Raw genomic sequence first — 16,497 nt, 5'->3', positions numbered from 1 at the left:
GAAATATTGTTATTGTTTGCGCAGCGTTGCATAATTTTATCAGAAAGAGATACAGGACCGACTCATTTTTCGAACAATATGAAGTTGATAATATGACTCAAAATAATCAACAACGATGGACTACAATGATGGAGTCTTCGAGACCGGCAGATCAAGCTTTATGATTAATTTACGTGAACAAATTGCAAATCAATTGTCTAATATGTGAGTGAATTTGAAAGAAATATTAATATTTTGTTTTTTATTTAATATTTAATATAAATTACATTTATCTAATTATTTAATTGAATATATTAAATTTATTAATTAATATAAATCATATATAAGGGTATAATAGTATTAATGTATTTGGTTCAGATAATAATTTTAAATATTATCAAATCAACTCATATACTCCGTACTTGGGAAATTTGATGGAATAACCCTCATAAGAGGGTTATTACCACTTATAACATACCGTTTATAAAATTTTCATTTTTGACCTTTTGCCAAGGCAAAAGGTCACTTTTACCCTTTAAATAAAAAAAATAAAAAAAAATGATTTTCTAACTCCCCCGTCGTTTCCCCTTCTCCTTTCCCTCCCTCTCTCTCGTTTCCAACTTCCCTTCTTCTTTCCTCTCCCGAAGACGACCGATCAAGCTCGAAGACGACGACGACGACGAAAAGCCCCTGAAACATCGACGACGTCCTCTCCCCTGAACCCCGACGAGCCCCGACGACAAACAAGAGCTCCCGACGAGAATCACAACTCCAGAACGACGACGAAGGTGAGTTTATCTTCCCCGTTTCTATCCTAGTTCTCCGTTTTATATCGTTTATATTCCATGCATGCTATAATGGAAGAATGGTTTAGGGTATTGTTTAGGTTTAGGTATGGGTTTAGGTTTAGGTAGGGTTTATTGTTTAGGTTTATTGTTTAGGTTTAGTTTTGGGTTTAAAATGCTTCTGTCGAAGGCTGTTGCAGGCTGTCGATGGCGACGATGCATTTTCGCAGGCGACAGTGCATCTGTCGCAGGCGAATAGTATATTCTGCCTGCGACAGATGCACCGTCGTCTGCGACAGATGCACCGTCGTCTGCGACAGATGCACCGTCGCCTGCGACAGATGTCATATTTCCTTTAATTTAGTGGTATTTACTTTCATTATTCTGACTTATTGATTTTTTGCAGATGGCACCAACCAAATGCAAAAACAAAACTGTAATTGAGAACTTTCCTGGACGTGTTTCATGGAAATCTACTTGCACCTGCTTGTTAAAGACCAAGGACAAGTTTAATCACTTTGGTCTTATGGAAAGGGCTATGAAGAGTCAATTTCAGTATCTATTGAAAGCCCCGACTGTCATTTTCTCAAGAACAATAATCCACCAAATGTTGATCAAGAAAAGCAGCTCCAATTCGAAGGGAATAACTTTCTTAGTCAATGGTCAACAGCTTTATTGGGGCATGAAGGAATATGCCTTGGTAACAGGCCTAAATTTTGGAAGATTTCCTGTGATTGAAAACTGGCACGCTGAAGAATGTCCACCCCTAGTCCATAAATACTTTGGTGGCAAAACAGTTGTTAGAGTGACAGAGGTTCAAACTGTTTTCCTCAAATGCTCTGAGAAGGAGGATGCATGGAAGCTTGGGCTCATCAACCTTATTTACTAGTGTCTTTTTGGATCTGATAATAGGAAGAGGGTATGTTTGAAGATCTTCAGCATGGTGGAGGATATGGAAATGTTCCTTCAATTTCCATGGGGAAAGGTGTCATTCAATTCAACTTTGAAGGGTATTGACAAGGACATGAAACATCTTCGGCAGCTATATGTGGAGAAGAAGGAAACCTGCAAGGAGAACTGTGATGTTGCTTATACTATTAGTGGGTTCGCCATAGCCTTCCAAGTTTGGACATATTTGGTTATGCAGACATTTGTCCCCAAATTTGCGGATATGATCGAGGAAAAACATATATGCCCAAGGATATTACTTTTTACAGCCTCCAGAAGCAACACCAACACTAGCCAAGAGGTATCCAATGCCCTTTTCAAATGCAATGTATTTAACAAGATTCATGAGTCTGAGGAGGAGAAGAGGAACTACTGTGGGGATGACTTTGAAGAAATGGGAGATTACATTTATGATGATTTATTTGAAGTGGATGGTAGGAAGAGAAAGAATGAAGATGGCAGTACTCCCAAACCGACGCCCAAGAGGAGAAAACCAATTAAAATCACACTAGCCAAGAGGACCGAGAAGTCATTTAGTGATGAATCTAGCCAAGACAGCTCTCGGTCTACTACTCGTGAATCTAGCCATGTCCCTTCAGCAACGAGTCCTCAAAAGAAAGAAGACAATTCTCCTACTAGGCAAGACAACCGGGTGACTGAAGCCCAGAATGATGACAAGTTTGATGAGCTGACAAGGGATGTGAAGAAGTTGATAAGGGATGTGAAGGAGCTGAAAACTGAAATGAAGGTAATAAAAGAGGATCAACGGGTTATGTTCAATCACATAATCCAATTATTGGGTGAAATAAAACAACAAAAGAAAGATGTTGCTGCTGATGATGATTTAGTGGAGAAGGATTTGGAGATGAACAAAGATGTTGCTGATGAGAATGATGATGTTGATGATTTCCTGAATGAAAAAGAAGATGCTGCTGATATGAATGATGTTGTTGATCGGTTGAATGAGAAAGAAGATGTTGCTGATGGGTTGGATCTCAACAAAGAATCTGATGAGAATGATGTTGCCGATGGGTTGGAGATGATAAACAATGATGAGAATGATACTGCCGATGGGTTGGAGATGATAAACAATGATGCTCATGATGTTGGGTTGGAAGATGCTGTTGTTGATGGTTTGGAGATCAACAAAGAAGTTGTTGTTCTTGAAAACAAAGATTCTGCTGTTGTTGATGGTTTGGAGATCAACAAAGAAGCTGTTGTTGATGATGATCAAAACAAAGATGATGCTTATGTTGATGGTTTGGAGATCAACAAAGAAGTTGTTGTTGATAATGATGAAAACAAAGATGATGCTGTTGTTGATGGTTTGGAGATCAACAAACAAGCTGAGGAGAATGAAAACAAAGATGATGCTGCTGTTGATGGTTTGGAGATCAACAAAGAAGCTGAGGAGAATGAAAACAAAGATGATGCTGTTGTTGATGGTTTGGAGATCAACAAAGAAGCCGAGGAGAATGAAAACAAAGATGATGCTGATGTTGATGTTGATCTTGTTGATAAGAATGTTGAGTTGGGAAAGAAAGAATTATCCACGAAGAAGAAGAGGGAGGTGGTTTTGACAAAAAATAGGTTGCAGCAGTTGGGCAAGAAAAGGAAGATGGGTGAAGAGGCTGAGTTGGGAAAGAAGAAGGATGAAGAGGCTGAGTTGGGAAAAAAGAAAGATGAAGAGGCTGAGTTGGGAAAGAAGAAGGATGAAGAGGCTGAGTTGGGAAAGAAGAAGGATGATGATGTATTGGTATTGACTCCAACAAGATTTCATGGACAGAGTTTTCGGAGAAAGAAGAGGTCCACACAATTGGGGAACTACACAGATCCTAATGGAAAATCCTTTAAACTTATTGATTCAGTAACTGTCAATCCTCTTTTAGATTATGATAGTGAACTGTTGGATGAGTTGAAACAATGGCTGAAGTTGGAGGATGAAGACAAGATAAATCTGGTTCTTTTCCATGTTGGTCGAGATTTGTTTAACAGAATGTTGAGGCCTCAGAATTGGCTACATGATCACGTAAGTTTTTGTTGTTGAAACTATTTTTTGGGTATTGTATTAACAGCAGGACAAAGAGAAATAGCATGAATTGCATCTGTCGCAGGCGACAGTGCATCTGTCGCAGGCGACAGTGCATCTGTCGCAGGCGGGAAATGCATCGTCGTCTGCGACAGATGTATTTCCCGCCTGCGACAGATGCATCGTCGTCTGCGACAGATGCATCGTCGCCTGCGACAGATGCATCGTCGCCTGCGACAGATGCAATTCTGTGCTTAATTCATTTGATGTTCTGTGCTTAATTCATTTGATGCTCTGTGCTTACTTCATTTTCTCGAATCTGTCGCAGGAGATAGATGTAGCATGTTACATTCTTAAAAAAAAGGGTTGCCAATTTCCCCAAGACTTATCAACCGGTGGATTTCTCAATATGTGACTGTAATGTCTCTACGAGGTTGTCGTTACGTTATTCAAAGTTCTCCAAAAATCCACAAACATACCAATTCGACGATGACTTGATGGAATATTTCAGGGGTGATGAAGGAAAATTGATGACTTCTTGGATGATTCTAGATAAGGTATATTTCCCTATGAATCTGAATATGAAGCATTGGGTCCTGTGTGAGGTGCAACTACAAGATTGGTGCATCAATGTTTATGACTACGAACAATGATTTATCAAAAAGAATCACTATGAGAAGTTCATGAAACCACTATGTGAAATGATTCCATATATGTTTCTATTTGGAACGACCGAGTTTGACAGGATCAAGTATCCTAAGTTCAATTTGGAAGGAATGTCATATGTTGTAATACCACACCCAAGAGTCCCCAAGTGCACGAAGAGTGGAGACTGTGGTCTTTTTACAATCATGTATTTGGAGTACCTTACTGCCAAATTGGATATATCAGCTGTGACAACAGAAAACATGGTTTTTTGGAGACAAAAATGGGCAGTTAGGTTATTCCACCATATAATAGACCCATAGAAAATGGACATAATTTAGCTATGTATATTTTTGAATGTAAACCATATGTATTTATTTTTTAATGTAATTTAGTTTGCAGTTGTATTATTTTGAATGCAAATGGGTTATATAATGTAGTATAAATATAATGTAGTATAAATATAATGTAGTATATATATAATTAAGCACAAAACATAAATGAAATGCATCTGCCGTAGGCGACGGTGCATCTGTCGTCTGCGACAGATGCACCGTCGTCTGCGACAGATGCACCGTCGTCTGTGACAGATGCATTCCTGCTATTTCTCTTTGTCCTGCGACAAATGCATTCCTGCATTCCTGCAATCATGCTATTTCTCTTTGACAACAGATGACAACACTTAAACAGATGATCAAAATACAAAAACAGTTTGATCAAAACCCTAAAAGAGTTTGATGTGCATACAAACAGTTTGATCAAAACCCTAAAACAGTTTGATGTGCATACAAAAACAGTTTGATCAAAACCCTAAAACAGTTTGATGTACATACAAACAGTTTGATCAAAACCCTAAAACAGTTTGATGTGCATACAAAAACAGTTTGATCAAAACCCTAAAACAGTTTGATGTACATACAAAAACGGTTTGATCAAAACCCTAAAACAGTTTCATGCCAAAGATTGGGCACTTGATTGTGAAGGTTGTGTAGATTGGGCACTTGATTGTGAAGGTCTTGCAGTAGATGGTGCAGGCATGACTGCTGACCATGTTGCTCTGTTATGACCTAGACCGCCACATGAGCCGCACCGTCTCCGTTCTTTACGAACCTCACATTGTGATGATCTACGTTTTGTTGTTGGTCGTCCTTTCTTAATCTTCACGGGGGGTTTTAGGCAGACTCGTTTCTTGATATGTTTGGGAATGTCCCAAGCTTCATTATGATGAAAAACTGGATAACATGTCTCCGCATAAGCCATGCACCACGATTTAGTTGAGTAAAACCTGAAAAATTATACAGTGATAACATAAATTGAAAATAACATAAATTCAACATAACATAAATTGAACATAACTTATGGAACATAAATTCTCTAACCTTGCGCACAACTCATATGGAACCGATTTCCGGAAATGGGCAGCAACTAGGGCATGCATACAAGGAAGACCGGATACATCAAATACTGTTAGGATCTAGGTCGCGGCTGGAGGACCGGGGTTGGGCCGGTTAGCGCGTTTCACTCAAAGGGTGGTGATTAATCCGGTTAGAGATTAACACCGGGGTTTCAATACTACACAAACTGTCACAAACCCTTGAACCAGGTTCAAGCGCGGAAGAGGTTTGTTTCAGGTTGAAGCAGCACACTCACGAGATAGGCAGAACCGGTTTTGGATGATATAGGTTTGAAAATTGATGGGTCGGTTTTTGTAACCTGGTGATTCGGTTTGGATAGAGTCAAGTAGGTTAGAGCGGTGTAGGTAAGTTAGTACAGGTCGGTTAGAAAGTAGAACCAGCAGAAAGTAAATAATAAGACAGATTTTTATGGATGTTCGGAGATAAAACTCCTACGTCACCCCTTCCCCTCGAAACCGCGAGAAGGATATTCACTAAGGAATACAAATACAATCCGATCGATACTTATTTTCTGCTCGATAACACCCGTACAATTTACACCGAAATTGTAAATACACACTTCAACTTAGCACTTAAGCTCTTCTAGAGATAGAACACAATCTTATCACTTATAAATTAAATGCTCACTGTGCTCTACTTGTATCTCACTTATCCCAATATGTCCCCTTGTACCAATGTATCCCGTTTTTGTCCCACGTTTACTCTTCTTCAGCTGCTCCTTTTATAGGTGAAATATGCCAACGGTCATATTTCACTTCCTTGAATTTGATTGGCTGAGCAGATGTTCATTGATACAGACCTGGCGGTCAATTGTTCAGACCTGGCGGTCAACTTTACAAACTTGGCAGTCTGTTCTTCCAGTGTGTAAGACAATCCTGCTAGGTTTGTCTTTTACTCGATGTGGTAACTGTCGGTTAGACAGTTGTCTGTACTTGGAAGATTGCCTCTGATTTATCCTGAAGTGGAAAGATCTTGTAGGACTGTCTTCTGCAGCCTACAGACTTTCCTTGGACTTGTATGGATATGGAAGTGTTCAGTCTGTTCCTTTGGTATCATTCTCAACAGATACTCGAAGTATCTTCTTATGCTGGTCGGTCATTTGACTTAACCGAATGACTTCCGGTGTGATTGGTTTAACCGGACAGCTTCCGGTTATTCCTTTGCCTTCTAGCTGATCGGCTGTCTGGTGTTTCCGGTTTTTAGTTTTGGCCGATCCTTTGTTTGTGCGGTCATGTTCCGAATGTTCCTGGTCGGTTTAATAACTTGACCGGTTAATCTTCTTAACCGGTTCATTTGTTTGACCGGTCCGGTTCCTTGTTCCTACATGGAAGGTTTATTTGTGTTAAGTTCTGTGAACCGGTCTAATTTTATCTAATAATTTCTCCCTTTTTGATTATTTTATTTAAAATTATCAAAATCATGTAAGTTTGCAAACGTAAGCCGGTTCTTTATTTGACCGGATTTTTATGAAACTGACTTGGGAGAATTTTTCGAAAAATTTTGGAAAACATTTTGAGGAAAATTTTGGAAAATTTTTATCTTTTATCTTATCAATTTCTCCCTTTTTGATTATTTTATTTAAAATTATCAAAACCATGTAGGAATACAAGTATAGGCCGGTTTCAAAAATAACTTTATATATATATATATAGAAATAATCGAAAAAGAGAAAATATTATATAGACACCGAAATAAACATAGTTTAGGAAAAGTGAGCCCCTATTCTGATTCGGAAAATCTGAAGCCGTCCATCATATCATCTGTTGGTTCTTCCTCATCCGGTTGATCCGGTCTTGAAGATGAACCTTCAGCTTGCGGTTGACCGCCCGTGTTGACTGGAACGGTATTGGAGACTCGCTGTCTTGTGGAACGCTGCTCCAGATGCTCTTCGTCTTCATCCTCGGTTTGCGGTGGGTTTGGTGGAGTATCGATATTTGTCTCGGTGATCCTCTCCAACATTTTTCTTGCAGAAACTTTCCTCTTTCGTTTCACCGGAGCCGAAGAAGCTGCCTTTTTCTTCTTGTGAGCCCTGACATATTCTTCGAGCCCTTATTTTTGTGCATTTAACTGCTCTGCATCTTTGGCCGCTTGATCTGCCACGGACTTCGCAAGTCCCGGATATTTAGCCACTGTGTTTCGTTCGCGCTCGGCTATTTCTTCTTCGGTCAGACGCGGTGTCTCCTTTGCTATTCTTGCTTCTTCGTTCAGCGCGTCTTGGACTTCCTTAGCCGCTCGGGCATTTGCCTCCTCAATCGTTGTATCAACATTAATCTTGGCATTTAACAGCTCAGCCACCTGTTCGGTTAGCGCCTTAAGATCGGCTTCAAGTTGTTGTTGGATCCAAAGAAGTTGTGAACAACAACTTCCGGCCGCCAGGTATTCAGCTTCTGTGGTTGATGTGGCCACTGATGTTTGTTTCTTGCTATGTCATGAAACAAGCTGGTCACCTAGGAATTAGCATGTTCCGTTGGTGCTTTTTCTATCAATCTTGCAACCTGCATAGTCTGCATCTGAATAACTCGTTAGGTTAAAGGATGAATCCTTTGGATACCTCAGGCCGACATCAGGTGTTCCCTTTAGGTATTTTAATATTCGCTTTGCAGTTGTGTAGTGGGATTGTTTTGGATTGGCTTGGAATTTTCCACACACACCGACTGCAAATAGAATATCCGGTCTACTTGCTGTCAGGTATAAGAGAGAACCGATGATGCCCCGGTAAGCGATCTGGTCTATCGATTGACCCTCATCATCCTTGTCCAATTTAACCGATGAGCTCATTGGAGTAGCCGCTGAGGAGCATGTGTCCATCCCAAATTTTTTAGAAGCTCCTTGGTGTACTTGGGTTGGCTTATGAACGTTCCTTCTTCGAGTTGTTTAATCTGAAGACCTAGGAAGAAACTTAATTCTTCCATCATACTCATTTCAAACTTGTTAGTCATCAGGGTTGCAAATTTATCACATAACTTAGGATCGGTTGAACCGAAGATGATATCATCTACATAGATTTGAACAAGTAGGATATGTTCTTTCTTTTCAAATTTAAATAACGTTTTATCCACCGAACCGATTGTGAAGTCATGGTTTAACAAAAATGCGATTAGTGTGTCATACTAGGCTCTAGGTGCTTGCTTTAGACCGTATAAAGCTTTGTTTAACCGGTATACATGGTTTGGAAATTCAGCACTTTTGAAACCGGGTGGTTGTTCAACATACACCTCTTCACGTATGTCACTATTCAAAAATGCACTTTTAACATCCATTTGGAAAACCTTAAAATTTTTGAATGCAGCAAAAGCTAGAAAAATCCTAATAGCTTCAATCCTAGCTACAGGGGCAAATGATTCTTCAAAATCAATGCCTTCTTCCTGTTTGTAACCTTGTGCCACTAGTCTGGCTTTGTTCCTCGTGACCAAACCGTCTTCATTGAGTTTGTTTCTAAATACCCATCTTGTTCCTATGACCGGTTGATCTTTCGGTCTAGGACTAGGTACCAGACTTTATTACTCTCGAACTGGTTTAATTCTTCTTGCATTCCCAAGATCCAATCCGGATCTAACAATGCTTCATCTATTCTTTTCGGCTTAATCTGGGATATAAAGGCGGAATTAAAGTATTCCTCCAGAATTTGACGCCTAGTTCGAACAGGTTCTGAAGGGTCACCTATAATTTGCTCAGGAGGATGTTTAGTGTTCCTTTTGAAATTCGGTTCAGGGATGTCTACCAAATTACCGTTTACTTGATCAAGGCTAGACATATCGGTAGGCTGAGCAAGATTGTCAGACCGACCGACTTCCTCGGATTGAACCAGGGTGTCAGCTTCCTGTCTTGGAACAGCTTGATCCGGCTGGGTTTCAATAATACCCATTTGGTCATGGACAAACCGCCTGAAAACCGGAATCTCATCTTCACCATTAGAATGAATATTGTTGTTTTCCAATTTGTTGTGTAGATCAAAGCATGATGCAGTATTACTCTCAACCGATTCATCGAAAACAACATGAAGTGATTCCTCCATGGTTAAGGTTCTATTTTTATACACTCTATATGCCTTACTTACTGTTGAGTAACCTAGCATGATCCCAGTATCGGTTTTTGCATCAAAGACAGAGAGATGGGTTTTACCATTTATATGTATGTAGCATTTACAACCGAAAATCTTAAGGTACTTAAGGTTGGGAACCCTGTTAAAATAAACCTCATACGGTGTTTTGTTATGAAACTTGTTAATTAAAGATCGGTTTTGTGTATAGTATGCAGTATTGATAGCCTCAGCCCAAAATTTTTGAGCAATGCCCGAATCGGCTATCATGGACCGTGCGGCTTCCTTGAGAGTTCAGTTTCTTCTCTCGGCCAGGCCATTTTGTTGAGGAGTCCTAGCACTAGACAACTCGTGTCTAATACCGGATTCATCAAGAAATGCATTTAAGGTACTATTGGTAAATTCGGTACCTCTATCACTTCTAATGCTGTTAATGCGAGTTGATTTTTCGTTTTGCAAACGTTTAAGCAGTGTGATCAAGCTTGATGCGGTTTCACGTTTGGATGGTAAAAATATTACCCATGTGTACCTAGAATAATCATCAATAACTACCATGGTGTAAAGCATACCTCCTAGGCTAATGACCTGAATTGGTCCAAATAAGTCCATGTGAAGAAGGTCTAGGCATCGGTTAGATTGAATATTTCCTTTACTCTTAAAAGTTGACCTAGTTTGTTTACCCATTTGACATGCTGAACAAACCTTATCCTTATTAAATACTATGTCAGGGATACCTTCAACTAGCTTTTTACCGCGAATGTAGTTTAAGGTTTTCATGTTTAGATGGTTTAGTCTCTTATGCCATAACCAGGTTTGATCAGTCTTAGCTATCATGCATATAGAATATTCTACCTTAGTTTTCCAGTCTACCTTGTAAATGTTACCTAACCTATTTCCGGTTAGTAGTATAGTACCTTGAGAATTCTTAACTAAGCATGCATGTTTAAGAAATTCTACCGTGTATCCAGCATCACACATTTGACTAATACTTAGCAGGTTAAAACGTAGGTTTTCAACTAAGAGTACATTATCAATTGTTAGGTTACCATGGACAATCTTACCCTTGCCCACAGTTCTACCTTTTGAGTTGTCACCGAAAGTAATTAGTGCACCGGTTTCTATTCTGATGTCGGTTAGCAGGTTGTTGTTCCCGGTCATATGCCTGGAGCAACCACTATCCAAGTACCATTCAGAGTTTCCTAGCCGTTTCTTTATATCCTGCAAAATGTACATATTTACAACTGTTTGGTACCCACATTCACTTGGGTCCACATGCGGTTAGTCCCTTGGGCATCCAAACTTTGACAAACCGGACAACTTTCTTTGCTAAGGTCTTGACCGTCCTTTTTGCACTCGGTCTTGGATGTCTCGGTTTTTCTACGAAGGTCTTAAATGAGAGTGATTTATAGTTTATCCTATGCGGTTGAGGATTGGTTCTCCTATTTTTGAGCAGGTCGGCTTTTCTTTTCTCAGGGTCAAGCCACTTCTCAGAGTCGGTTGGACCAATATAGTTTAGTTTTTCTGCCGTATAGTATGCGGTCAATTCCTCTTCAGCGGTTAAGGAGCTTCTAATGAATCTTATAAGAGGAATGTTACTCCTTGTAAACCTTACTTTCTCTACGGGTTTTTGGTCTTTGGATCTATCCTTTTTGTATCCTAAGCCGAACATGCAAAAAGGATGTCTGTAATGGTTACACATTTTCTTTACCATGTCACTAGATCTCTTATATGCGGCCATTTTATACTGGAGTCGGGCATTTTCCTCTTCGGTTAGCTCTCGAACTGGTTCACTAGACTGTTCGGTCTTGAGTGGTGGTTCAGGTTCTAACTCGGTTTCTGAGGTAGGGGTTTCATCAGGTTCTATGACCTCTGGTTTGGTTAGGTCGGGTACTTCTGGTTCTGTCGAAATGGGTACTATAGGATCGGTTCTAAAGTTGAGTTGCTTAGGTAACATGGCTAGTAGGTTCTTATACTCTTCTACCATATCATTTAATGCATTATATAACTCATCTTTAGTAAATTCTTCACAAGGAGAGTCAAATATCTGTTCCTCATTTGCCATGAGGCATGTGAGTTCATCATCACTGTCACTGTGAGCCCATAAGCTTCCTCCATCATCGACTATCAGTGCTTTCTAAACCTCACTTCCTTCACCGGTTTGTTGATAGTTGTTTCGGTTATTTTGGTTGTCCGGTTTCCGGTCATCCCTCCTCGGTTTTCTGCATTCCCACTTGAAATGTCCCAAACAGTTACAGTTATAGCATCTTACATTGGATTTATCACCATAGTTGTAGTTTGTCGGTTGGCTTCATTTCATGAACCTCTCAAACCTCTGTGCAAGCATTTCCATGGCGTCCTCGGTGAACTGTTCGGCAGTTCTAATCGGTGCAGGTGCAGCCGGTTCTGTGGATGTGATCAGTGCTCTAGTTGAGGTTGAGGCTGAAACTTCTTCTTCAGTCCTAGATCTCATTTCAAACTCATATGCCTTAAGATTTTCGAATACATCATGTAGCTTCATCTTACTTAGGCAGTTTGATTCCCTCATCACCATTGTCTTTATGTCCCATGCACTTGGAAGAGATCTTAAAGCTTTCATGATGACCTCCTTGTTGTCATATCTCTTACCAAGAGTTGTTAGCTCATCTAGCACACCAGTGAACCGGTCACTGTATTCTTTCATTGTTTCTCCCGGTTTCATCTTGATGCTTTCAAACTTCTGAGTAACTACCATTACCTTGTTTTCCTTGGTTCTTTCATTTCCCTCATGAATCTGAATAACCGTGTCCCATGTTTCCTTTGCGGTTTTGCAGTCTTTGATCTTGCAATACGTGTTTCTGTCCACACTATTGGAGATCCGGTTTCTGGCATGGTTATCCAGGTTGTTTCTTCTCCTATCTTCAGTTGTCCATTCCTTTCTATCCTTATCAATGATTATTGGTCCTTCGGCCAGAATAAACTCCATCTCATCATCCAAGGTGATTAAGTGTAGGTGCATGCGTGCCTTCCAGTTGGCAAAGTCATCACCTTCTAGCATTGGTGGCCTATCGAACGACATGCTTGCTTGAGTATTGAAACTAACTGCTCTGATACCAATTGTTAGGATCTAGGTCGCGGCTGGAGGACCGGGGTTAGGCCGGTTAGCGCGTTTCACTCAAAGGGTGGTGATTAATCCGGTTAGAGATTAACACCGGGGTTTCAATACTACACAAATTGTCACAAACCCTTGAACCAGGTTCAAGCGTGGAAGATGTTTGTTTCAGGTTGAAGTAGCACACTCACGAGATAGGCAGAACCGGTTTTGGATGATATATGTTTGAAAATTGATGGGTCGGTTTTTGTAACCTGGTGATTCGGTTTGGATAGAGTCAAGTAGGTTAGAGCGGTGTAGGTAAGTTTATACAGGTCGGTTAGAAAGTAGAACCAGCAGAAAGTAAATAATTAGACAGATTTTTATGGATGTTCGGAGATAAAACTCCTACGTCACCTCTTCCTCTCGAAACCGCGAGAAGGATATTCACTAAGGAATACAAATACAATCCGATCGAGACTTATTTTCTGCTCGATAACACCCGTACAATTTACACCGAAATTGTAAATACACACTTCAACTTAGCACTTAAGCTCTTCTAGAGATAGAACACAATCTTATCACTTGTAAATTAAATGCTCACTGTGCTCCACTTGTATCTCACTTGTCCCAATATGTCCCCTTGTACCAATGTATCCCGTTTTTGTCCCACGTTTACTCTTCTTCAGCTGCTCCTTTTATAGGTGAAATATACCAACGGTCATATTTCACTTCCTTGAATTTGATTGGCTGAGCAGAGGTTCATTGATACAGACCTAGCGGTCAATTGTTCAGACCTGGCGGTCAACTTTACAGACTTGGCAGTCTGTTCTTCCAGTGTGTAAGACAAACCTGCTAGGTTTGTCTTTTACTCGATGTGGTAACTGTCGGTTAGACAGTTGTCTGTACTTGGAAGATTGCCTCTGATTTATCCTGAAGTGGAAAGATCTTGTAGGACTATCTTCTACAGCTTGCAGACTTTCCTCAGACTTGTATGGATATGGAAGTGTTCAGTCTGTTCCTTTGGTATCATTCTCAACAAATACTCGAAGTATCTTCTTATGCTGGTCGGTCATTTGACTTAACCGAATGACTTCCGGTGTGATTGGTTTAACCGGACAGCTTACGGTTATTCCTTTGCCTTCTAGCTGATCGACTGTCTGGTGTTTCCGGTTTTTAGTTTTGGCCGATCCTTTCTTTGTGCGGTCATGTTCTGAATGTTCCTGGTCGGTTTAATAACTTGACCGATTAATCTTCTTAACCGGTTCATTTGTTTGATCGGTCTGGTTCCTTGTTCCTGCATGGAAGGTTTATTTGTGTTAAGTTCTGTGAACCGGTCTAATTTTATCTAACAAATACCCTACAAGTACAAGTTCGACCCTTGAAGTCAACTTGAAAATCAAATTCACCGTCATGCACATGGAACTGAAATCAATTAAGTGGATAAACGCTGTAGAATCTAGCATTTTCGCCTTCCTCACGTAATAACTTTTCATAATATGGAGATAAATGTTCGTTGTGGTTGGTTGATTTTTTTCTTCTATGATAAAACCAATCTTGTATTGTGAATCTTAAATAGTCAGCTAATGTTGTTATGAGATATTTCCTAGCTTCTCTACACTGACTATTAAATCTCTCAGCGTAATTACTTGTCATTTGATTGTATCGCGAACTGGGGAAAAAAGCACGACTCCATCTCTCCACTCCAATTTGTTCCAAATATTGAGCAATCCTAGGGTCTTTAGTTCTGATCTTGTCAAAATGCTTCTGAAATGTGGACTTAGTGTATGCGCGAGAAGCCAAATCAAACTCAACATGGCAGTTATCAGTTTTAAAATTGGCCATTATATTCATTTTGATGTGGTATGTGCATGCACCGTGATGTGCTTCTAGAAAAACCGCGGACAAGGCGTTGGCTATACTTGGGTGTCTATCGGATATGAAGACGAGATCCGGGACTGATCCAATTGCCAACCTTAGTTGTTGCATGAAATATGTCCAAGAGTTATTATTCTCTGAATCAATGACACCAAAAGCAACGGGATATAGTTGCTCGTTCGCATCCAATGCTATCACAACCAGTAGTTGACCTCCAACTTTGTGCTTAAGGAAGCTGGGATCGATGCACAATACAGGACGACAACATCCTATGAAACCCCTAATTGAAACCCCTAGAGACATGAACATATACCTGAAGTGTCCTTCCTCATCCGTCTGGATGTCAGTTATGGTACCTGGGTTCTTCTTCTGCAACATGAACAGGTAGGATGGCAATTCACCATAGAAATCCTCCACAGTTCCTCGCACCGCCATTAAGGCCTTTTCCCTTGACCTCCAAGCCTTATTATATGTCAAAGTTAACCCATAACTTGTATGCATGTCTTCCATTATTTTTTTAGGCATGTGGTCATGGTGATGGTCCATGTATTTACGTTTGATACACTCCGCAATTACCCATGATGGTGCTTGCCTCACATTGTCTTGTCTCGTCAAAATTGAGCATGTGTGTTCTTTTACAAATTTTCTGATCTTAAACATCTCCGAGAATTTTCCTTTCTTAGCACGCAATTTCCACTTGCAGTTCTCAGCCATACATTTTACAAACCAAAGATTTTTTGTTGACTTCACCACTTTAAGGACAAAGTGATTAGACATCGCATGTCTATGCAACCTCAATTGTATTTCTTTTTTGTTATCAAAAAACGTACCCACTTCCAATGAATTTTCAATTAATGGAGCAGGAGTTTCGATCTCGAGTGGTTCATATGAGAAGTAGTGCTTGGTTCCCTCAGTATGGCTGAATGTATTCCTAACATGGGAAGTGCTTGGTTGACTTGGGAAGACATTTTCCTGCTCAAAAACATCTTGCTCCTCACATACATCTCTCTGCTCAAAAACATCTTGCTGCTCAAACACATCTTGCTGCTCAAACACATCTTGCTGCTCAGATACATCTTGTTGCCTTGGGAATACATCTTGCTGCTCAAATACGTCGCACTGCTCAAATACATCTCGATGCCTTGGTAAGATATCTTGCTGCTCAAATATGTCATTTTCTGGTCTTTCACTTTGTTGAGTTGAAGGTATTGACTTCTCTACTAAGGAGACACATAGCGGGGCGCGATGATTGGGCAGTGAAGACGAGAGTTCTTGTAAATAGAACGTCACATCGCTATCTCCAATGATTGTTGCAGGAGGAGAATTGATCATTAACATATTATACTTTACCTTGAACACTAAGTCATATCTTAGTTTGTCCACACCAATAGAATTATAGACAATTGAAGCTAACTCTTCATATGTAGCATTTCGGGGTACATTCACACCACGACACGAACTTGAGACAAAAGAACTAACCCCACAATCATCAGTTTTCCAGTCTCCATCAAAGAGGAGAAAAACACCAACATTCATGTGATCTGCAATTGATAAAAAATCACAGAAGTCAGTGACAGTGACCAGTCAGTGTTAATTGCAAGGAGGAAAATGCAAGGAGGAAAATGCATCTGTCGCAGGCGACGATGCATCTGTCGCAGGCGACGATGCATCTGTCGCAGGCGGGAAATGCATCGTCGTCTGCGACATATGTA

At 40.2% G+C, this 16,497-nt stretch overlaps 1 protein-coding gene across 1 annotated transcript; it reads right to left on the bottom strand.

The window, feature by feature from the left end:
* Nucleotides 1-5,337: 5,337 nt before the first annotated feature.
* LOC124930098 lies at nt 5,338-5,824 on the bottom strand. Its single transcript, XM_047470460.1, has 2 exons — nt 5,766-5,824; nt 5,338-5,671 (listed from the first exon to the last, which is right to left on the bottom strand). The coding sequence occupies exons 1-2, from the start codon at nt 5,822-5,824 to the stop codon at nt 5,338-5,340; spliced, it is 393 nt and encodes a 130-aa protein (XP_047326416.1).
* Nucleotides 5,825-16,497: the final 10,673 nt, after the last annotated feature.

The sequence above is a fragment of the Impatiens glandulifera genome, chromosome 3 (assembly GCF_907164915.1).
Source record: "Impatiens glandulifera chromosome 3, dImpGla2.1, whole genome shotgun sequence".
In the NCBI taxonomy this organism is placed as follows: Eukaryota; Viridiplantae; Streptophyta; class Magnoliopsida; order Ericales; family Balsaminaceae; genus Impatiens; species Impatiens glandulifera.
This window is presented reverse-complemented; position numbering and strand designations above follow the sequence as displayed.

Excerpts from the sequence above, each read along its gene's own strand:
- LOC124930098 (XM_047470460.1), bottom strand. The coding sequence starts at position 5,824 with ATGCATGCCCTAGTTGCTGCCCATTTCCGGAAATCGGTTCCATATGAG. Across the intron at positions 5,672-5,765 it reads CCATATGAGTTGTGCGCAAG|GTTTTACTCAACTAAATCGT; the intron begins GTTAGAGAATTT and ends ATAATTTTTCAG.